The sequence below is a fragment of the Hydra vulgaris genome, chromosome 03, assembly GCF_038396675.1.
Source record: "Hydra vulgaris chromosome 03, alternate assembly HydraT2T_AEP".
Taxonomy (NCBI): Eukaryota; Metazoa; Cnidaria; class Hydrozoa; order Anthoathecata; family Hydridae; genus Hydra; species Hydra vulgaris.
In genome coordinates this window covers 2289120-2298128 of record NC_088922.1, presented here as the reverse complement: position 1 = coordinate 2298128, position 9009 = coordinate 2289120, and the positions used below count along the sequence as shown (strand labels likewise).

Here is a 9009-nt window from a genome sequence, read left to right as displayed (position 1 = left end):
CTATTCCTTTAAAATTTCTTGCAGTTATTCTGAGGCCACGTTTTTCACTGTTCAAAACAGTATTTGCATACTTTCCTTCTAATACGTATTGTCTTATCTCTTCGAGACGTAGCTCTTGAGATTTTGCATTGATCTTAGGCATTGCTTAAGAATAAATATAAAAATGATATATCATACTTGGCATGAAAGTTATTAATTTGTTTATTAAAACCTAATGTAAATTTAAACTCACTTCTAATCAGGATAGGAAGAAAATTTATGGGCGTTGTTGTTTAGTTTGTATGGCGTTGTTTAGTTATTTCGGGTGGCCTCTTTAACCAATCGGCGCACAGTGAGTCAGAAAGGTGAAAAAACGGCAAAAATTATATAACTATCATATATAATTATGTGATACATCAATATTATCCTATTTTGGGTCAAAAAATTTAAACTTTCTATTAAAAAAATTTTTTACGCGTACCTATGACGCGTAAGGTGCGCACATACGCGTGTAACTGTCTTTTACGCGCGTAAAATATAACCTAAATAAAAAAATCGAATTCCTTGATCCAAAATACCATATAAAAGAATACCACATATTTTTTAATCTAAATATTTCTTGTTCCTAAGGCTCGTACTATTTACGCGTATACGCGTTAGAGACTTTTACGCGCACAATGACTGACTTAATTTAAAAAAATTAAATTCCTCAAACCAAAACGTTTATTAATTAAAAAGGAAAACTGGTTCGAAAAATATTTTAATATTATATAATATTAAAATATATTAAAAACAAAATAAATATTTATCTTATCTAATTTTTCTTTCAAGAAAACAAAAAAAGAAAACCTAATACTAATAAAAAGGCTTTATTTCATTATTACAGCATTAACAAAGATAAAACTTCAGGGGTAAGTGTTTTTCCATTTTCAACCTTGTATTTTTTAAAACAAGTGTTTGATATTACAGGATCACTTCTAATCAACAAGTATTGGTAGCAGTTTTTCATAACATTCTTTCTAGATATCTTGGCTGTATGGTTTAATCTAGCTTTGCGAATTTCTTTATTTAGAGCCTCTTGTGACTCTTCAGAGAAGTAACCAATTGGCAGTTCAAATGCCTCAGATATCTGCACACCATGTTCCAAGAGTTTATGAACATTTGGGGGAATCACATACCAGCAATAGTTTTTTTACTTTTTACTAATGCTTTTTCAGCAGGGGATTTGGCAAAGTATTTTTTAATGTCTAATTTATATCCTAAATGTAAAATATATTCAAAACATCTCAGCCAGCAATGCAGAGTAGAAAGACCCAAAGATAAAGCTTTTTCATTGATTGGTTTAGATCTGATCAATGCTGGGTTATTAAGTTCACTGGGCTTAGCTCCGCAAACATTACATGATTGCGAGGACAGAGTGTTAGTGAGGGCATTAACCACTTTACCATCAAACATGGTTAAATTTAGTTTGAACTTAAATGTGATAATCGTATCCGGTTTGCCTTTCTCTACTTCTAACTTTACTTCAAACTTGACTAATCTACTTATTTCTGCTTTTAAAAGTTCATATTCATTTCTTATCAATTCTTCCGTTTCTTTTTGATATTGGAGATGGAGGGGTCTACAGTAATGTGTACTAGAGAGCTTTTTATTTAACCATACATTTTTGTTCATGATGGTTAATTTAAGTGGAACAACAGCTGTCTGGAAAAGACTTTGTTCATTAACTTCACCAATATTTGTATCAGTGTATTTTTGTTTATAGACACTTTGACTAATGGCACCATCAAAACCACCTTTAAAATGAAGTAGACCTTTGAACCTCCCCCAATTTCAGCAAACATTCTCATAGAGTCTTGATATTCCGTAAAAGTTAATATCCTTGTCAGAGTATGATTAACATACACTGTAGAGAAGTTGAAGCAGATGTTTCTGTCACAATTAAACCCTCAGGATAACATTTTTGTCTCTTATTCTTAATTTCATGAAGTGAAGGATAAATATCTGCATTATCTATTATCGATGAATTTCTAATAATTTGATACTGTTCATCAGAAAGGTCACACTGAATTTTTAAGCTCAAGGCATCTTCGGTTTCATTTTTATCGGAAAATTTATCTTTTTGATTTTATCTTTTTCAGAGTTTGTAGCACTTTTCACAAGATCAACGAAGCCTTTTTTGCTAGGATCTCTAGTGGCTTTTTTTATTGAAGCTAATGCCAATGCTTCAGCAGGATGTTCAGCCAATTTGGCAACCTTAAACAAGATAATATTTAATACTTAAGCTTGTGAACTATTTTTTTAACTGGGTCGAATTTAATTTATTTATTAATACCTTAGATCTTCTGCTTCTATCACCTATATCTTCCCAGTTCTTGCACTTTCTACCTGAACCTGGTGCAACATTTTTTTTGTTAAGAGTAATATCTTTGTTCAACCAAGTTCGCTCGTGTTCTAAAAGTCTAGAGAAGGTTCTTGCATACTTCCGCATTTTTGATCGGAATTTACATTTAAATATTATTAGAGTTTTATTTAGATTTATCATTTCAGGTTTTTCAATACTTTCATAGTATAGACCCTCCAGTCTATAAAACTCACGTAGAAGAGCCTCGAGTAAGTTATCATGATTAATTCCTAACTCTTGAATTATAGGAACTAAATGTATTCTTTTCATGTTGAATGTAAGCAATGAACTATTTTAATTTATTTTATACACAAGTTTTAATTTTAAAACATGCACTATGCCATCAAACGTTGCATATATTGGTTTTTGAGTTTGATAATTAGCACCATCTGCATGAGCATGAGTTTTTTTACTAATAGGAACTAAATGTATAATTTGTTTAATGAATGAAAGCAATGAACTAATATTCGCTACTTTATACGGCAAGTTTTAATTAAAAACGAAAAAAAACACACAAAAAAACCGAAGTATTTGAAAGGTCTTATTTTAATTGGGGCAAGTTTGGGCAAATGATTTTTATTTTTTCTGCTTTCATATATACCTATTAATGGGAAAATATTAAAACTACCATGGAATCTGGTGGAATCATTTAGTTTTTAAACTCATAATTAAACTAATTTAAAAAAATCAATTTATGACACATTTTTGAGATCTCAGTAATGAAAAACTAAAAACAAAGTTTATTGTCAAAAATGTTGTTAGTAGTTGCCAAACATCTTAAACATATGACTTCAAATTAAATTTTGAACTGTTTTTACCCATGTCAATTTTAAAAGCGTGACACAAAAGCTAGATTTTTTTGAACGAGTTTTCCGATAAATAAAATAAATAAGTCTCGGAAAAAGGCGTATAAATTGGTGAAATCTTGAAAATTGTTCACAAAAAAGTTAATTATTGACTTTTAGTGGTATTTAGTAACATTATAATTAAATTAATTAATTTCCAGCAATACTTTTTTTATGGGGTTTATTTTGCCGTTTTTTATGGATTTTTTTATGACTCACTGTGCGGCGTGCGACTCGGAAATATATTTATGTGGGAAATAAATTTGTACGACGGGGGAAATAAATTTGTACGAAACCGGAACAAATATGTTCCTGCGGCTTTGCTTAGATCTTTATGAAATATCGTAATGTTTCGGGGGGTTTTATTTTAAAAATGCGCTAAAATTTATTTTATTAAATTATCAGTGCTATTCAGAAGCTATATGTCAAGCGAAAAAGATAATTTAGAGTATGCTTTTAAATAGTTTGTGAGTTATTTTGTATTAAAAAGGATTACCAAAAATAATCTTTAATAGCTCTCAGCAATTGCGTAGATTGTTTCGTTTACCATCCAACAGGCAGTGAAAAATCAATTGTGTTTCAATGTCTACCCTTTTTTACCTTCACTTTAAACTTGTTAAGAGAAAGACAAGCACTTGATATTATTCGATATGAATATATATTAAGATGTGCAATAATAAAGTTTTAGTTGTTTCTCTGCTTTTGAGTTGAATGAAAGATCAAGAAAACAAATTAATTCAAATCAAATCAAATCAAATTTATTCTGAATAAAAGATCTTACATCAAGGATATTTATAAATAGTAATGATACTAATCTCAAGTAAACACCTATCAAATTTAATTATAATAAATAGTGATAATAAAAAGAAAAGTAAAGTCAGATAAAAGGTGATAATTGTAAAAAAAGGAAGAAATAATAAAAACTGTAAAAGTTCTATAACGATGTTAACCACAAAAATAATACCAACAACAATAATATAAATAATAACTATAAATAAAAATAATTTCAGTAATAATAACAGGTTATAATAATATTAGTAATAATATAAAAGGGTCAGATCATTATATTTCAACCAATGGCTTGTGGGGTACCATCTCTGATTTTCCTGATTTTTACATATCATTATCTAAATGATGTAAATAGGTTAAATGTGCAATTTCAGAGTTCCAAGTGCAACGGTTTAGAAATTATAGCCTTACAAACACTCTCAGGTAGCCCCCCTCGGTTCCTCGAATGGTAAAAATAGACAACTTTAAGGCCTTATAACTTTTTTCTAACTTTCAGCAAGTGGCTCATTTTTTCTAGAACTATTTTCTAGATATTTCTGTCTTAAAATCTGTGATTTTCATTAGCTTGCATCATCTTAGAAAAAAACTACAGCCTCCTAAACTTTGGAAAAATTCTGAAAAATGCTAAATAAAGGCAAAATGAAGTTAACCGTAGTATTTTTCTATTCGTCAACAAGTCCTTAGTTTTCTGTTAGTTTTCTAATTAGCTACAATGGTCTACAACAAATTGGCAAAATATAAGCAGCTTGTTACATTTTAGAAATCAGTTTTATCTAAAAATATATAGTCCACTTTACTAAAAAGTCCCATTTTCAGCCATTTGGGGATGGCTCGTAAATTTTTCTAACACTTTGTATTGATCTGATATTAACAGCAAATAAGGCCATTAGATCTAACTATATAAAAATGTAAACATCACAAACTTGTCATGTTCACAACAAAAATGGCAGCATTTTTTATTAACCCTATTTTTCAATTATCAGGGCTGAATAGTGTTATTGGAAACCAGTGCCCCTCCAACCTGCTTTCTGGCCCATGTGAGGGATGTAACCCACTATTTGTAATTTGTTTTACAAAATTTTATATAATTGCTATAAAAACCATTTCTAGCCCAGCATCGTTGTTTATGTGAAAAGCATAGTTATCTTTTTTACAAAATTCTTGTATTCTCCCTTAATAATGGCAATACATAATAATATAGTTGAAAACAATTATATATGATAATTCATTTCATCCTTTTTTTAATAAGATAAGAGTAAAATCCTCTAGTGTTTTTGAGCTCAGGGTCATGTAACGTGGCAATAATGTCACTAACTGGATACCAATGGATATCTGTGGTTGTTGGATACTTGAAATAATTGCCTGCTTTTTGTAAACAGCTAATACAAACTGTGTCACCTTTAAGATCAGTTATCTTTCCAGGAAAGAATTCACCAAAATAATTCACTAATACCCAATCATTAATATTGATATCAGTATTCATCGATTTTTGTGTATTAATGCAAGTATTTTCCAGCATGTGAAAAGAGTCAAATAGACTGGTCATTGATGTTACATAAGCTTTTAAACAGCATGATTGAGGTGAGAAATAATGGTATGAGCGAGTACCTTTGATGGCAGGAACATTCTCAAATCGTTTAGCAAGCACTTCATGTGTAGTAGCAGCTGTTTCGGTTTCAGAAATGTAGATAAATCTGAAAAAGAGTTAACATAAATCATAATTCTATTTCCAAATATGTATTTAGTAAGGTCTTGTTTTAAGGAATCCTTTTCTATACTATTTGATTTTTTATAACTAAACATTCATACGTTATTTTTATTAGTTTTGTTTAAATGCCTATTATGATATAGGATACTAGACATCAATTATTTGAAAAAATATCATAACCTAAATGTACATACACTTTGACAATAGCATGATATATACCTGATGTTTTTAATTTTTTCTTTAGCAACTAAGAACATGTCCCTCGGTGTCAAAATTTGATTGCCAATTGGCCTTTGAAGGGATAGGTTATGAATAACTCTTTTCACTGTACCACCTATTCCATCACATGCACTTTTTCCATGTGCAGTCCCAAAAAAATGCCAGTCTGCTTTTAGTCCATAGTCTTTTTCATGAAAACACAGGTTTTTCAAATTAAACCTAAAATACAATAAGAAAAAAACCTATTCAGTTAAAGATTATCAATTTTGTATCCAATTTCAAAAACATCATTTCAAGGGCTAAAAATAGTTTGTCTAGAATAGGTAATTGTTATCAAAATTTTTTAAAAATATTGTGATATGAAAATTTAACCTATTTTTATACTGGCTGCTTGCACCATCAGTGAAATAATTGATCTTCTGAACTTGTGGATATTCCTCTTTCAGAATTGGTATGATTTTGGAAACATAACTGAAAACTGCCTCAGTATTGTGAATTAGATTGTCAGATATAACACAATAACATTTGCTTTCTGGTGATTGGTTTCCATTTAAAGATTGCACATATATGACAAATGGATGGAGAGTTGCTTGATTTTTGGAAAAATAGGATGACTGAACTTCATCTTGTATAATAAATGAAAAATTTTCAGCAAAATCTATTTGCATAATACATTCATTTGGCTTCATGTTTTCTTTGAGCTGGTTTAAAAAGAATGTCTGTGATTTGCTGACATAATGATGTTTTGTGAGGTTATATAACTTGTCTGTTAACTCTTCTAAAAACTCATCAGGACTTTTAACTATAGTTTCCAAGGAGCATCTATCAGTCTTCAACCATTGCTTATAAGTTATTTCATTTGCTGAATCCCCTAACAGTTCATTCAACTTTTTTTCAATTCTCTTTTTTCCAGGACACTTCTCACACTCATGAAACAAACATGGTTTATTTTCTATTGAACATACAGCTAAGGCCATCAGATCTTTTGAATTTATTTCATTTTTTAATGATTTAACCATAAGATTTGGATTTTGATGGTCAATACAAACACAGACTGTGTGCGTGCCAGATTTTCCTGCAACAATACAATGTTGTGGCCTTAAAAGAGCAAATGATGTCAGTCCCACCTTTACTACACCATTAGATTTTGATTCTTCTAACCATTTCTGGTAAAGTTCTGAAAGATTGCATAGTATGAGTCGTTTCTGAATGTGCTGTCTACCATTAACTGTCTTTATGCTAATGTAATCCTTTGCTCCTGGCAATAACCTGCTGTTACTATCATCCTCATAAAAGTTGACAATTTGATTTACAACTTCAGTAGGCAATTTTTTAGGATTTCTTATGTCTGTTGATCTCTCACCAAGGATTCCTTTAACATCCCGCAAAGCTCTAGCTTGCTTCACCATATATTGTGTTGTTTTAAATTCATTTATTGTTTCCTGAATAGTCCAATGGACTGGAGCTAAAGTGAGCAATTTTATTTTTTGTGAAATATTGATCTCATTACGAAACTTTTGTTTAAGCTGTTCTACAATAAAATCTAAAGAGGAACTTTTGAGCATACTAATTTGAAGCTCATCTCGTTCAGATGCATTCAATGATTCATTTAGCAACTAACTTTCTTTTTTATTTTATTGTCTATTTGTAGCATGCTCATGCTGGATGATCTTTTAATAGGAGACACACCAAATTTAACAAGACAAAGATTTATAGTATCAATTTGTGTGACAGAGTTATCAGGTGATATGTAATCTGGATCATGTCTCTTGTCAACTTCTTCAACATTCTTGATTTTTCTTACACAATCAAAACATATTTTTTTCCCAGGAATTAAATTAGAGTCCAGTTGATTATGCTCCAGAGTGACAGTTGTCAGGTTTCCTTTAACAATATTTGAATGAATTGAGAACGGGTCATAACATGATTTATGGTATGTTGAATAGTAATTAATAAATTGTAACCTATGGTGAGTGCAAATTGTATGCAAATGAATATTTCTTATTCCAGTTCTTAAGGTCAGCAGGTATTTATCTTCATTTACTATTTCTGAAATTTCAGACTGACTGCAGTATGTATTTTTATGACAATCTAACTTTAGTTCAATACCAATAGAACAAGTATTCATGTTTATCTAATAAATTTAATTAAGATGAAATATTATTGAACCTTCTTATGTATAATTTTCTATGAAGTTATATAGGAGAAGTAAGTTCAATAATGATTTGATTGCATATATATATATATATATATATATATATATATATATATATATATATATATATATATATATATATATATATATATATATATGTATGTATGTATGTATGTATGTATGTATGTATGTATGCATGCATGCATGCATGCATGCATGCATGCATGTATGTATGTATGTATGTATGTATGTATGTATATATGTATGTATGTATGTATGTATGTATGAATGTATGTATGTATGTATGTATGTATGTATGTATGTATGTATGTATGTATGTATGCATACATACATACATACATACATACATACATACATACATACATACATACATACATACATACATACATACATACATACATACATACATACATAAGATCCAACAATTAAAAACACATACAAATAATGTAATAAAAAAAATGGAAACAAACTGCAATAGCAAAGTTTATTGAACAGAAAAATATCAAGGTAAGTTATTTTGAGTTATAAATGCTTATATATTTACATTTGCAAAAGGGTATATTATATAGAATCATTGCATTTTTAGATAAATAGTTAAAATTAACTAATAAAATTGAAACTCATACTTTGTTAAAAAACTCATTTAAACAAAACATTAAATCAATATTGTAATGTCTTGATTAGTCTTGTTATACTTCATATTGCCAGTAATGTATGAACCCACTGTCCTACTATTGCCTTGAATTATTTGCAATTCAATCAACTATAAAAAAATCATCATAATAAAGATTAAATCGCAATTTTATGATTAACTAAATTTTTTTGGAGTGTCACATTTTAAAAATAATGCAGGCTCTATATAGTTATTACCCCTTTAGTTGTGCTCCTA

At 29.4% G+C, this 9009-nt stretch overlaps 2 protein-coding genes across 2 annotated transcripts; both read right to left on the bottom strand.

Moving 5' to 3' along the window:
* Positions 1-4011: 4011 nt before the first annotated feature.
* LOC136077862 (uncharacterized) lies at positions 4012-8161 on the bottom strand. The gene is made up of 3 exons (XM_065792052.1): positions 6317-8161; positions 5945-6163; positions 4012-5711 (listed from the first exon to the last, which is right to left on the bottom strand). The coding sequence occupies exons 1-3, from the start codon at positions 7507-7509 to the stop codon at positions 5243-5245; spliced, it is 1881 nt and encodes a 626-aa protein (XP_065648124.1). The 5' UTR covers positions 7510-8161; the 3' UTR covers positions 4012-5242.
* LOC136078084 (ARL14 effector protein-like) lies at positions 7554-8072 on the bottom strand. The gene has a single exon (XM_065792920.1). It carries the CDS (start codon positions 8070-8072, stop codon positions 7554-7556), a length of 519 nt encoding a protein of 172 aa, XP_065648992.1.
* Positions 8162-9009: the final 848 nt, after the last annotated feature.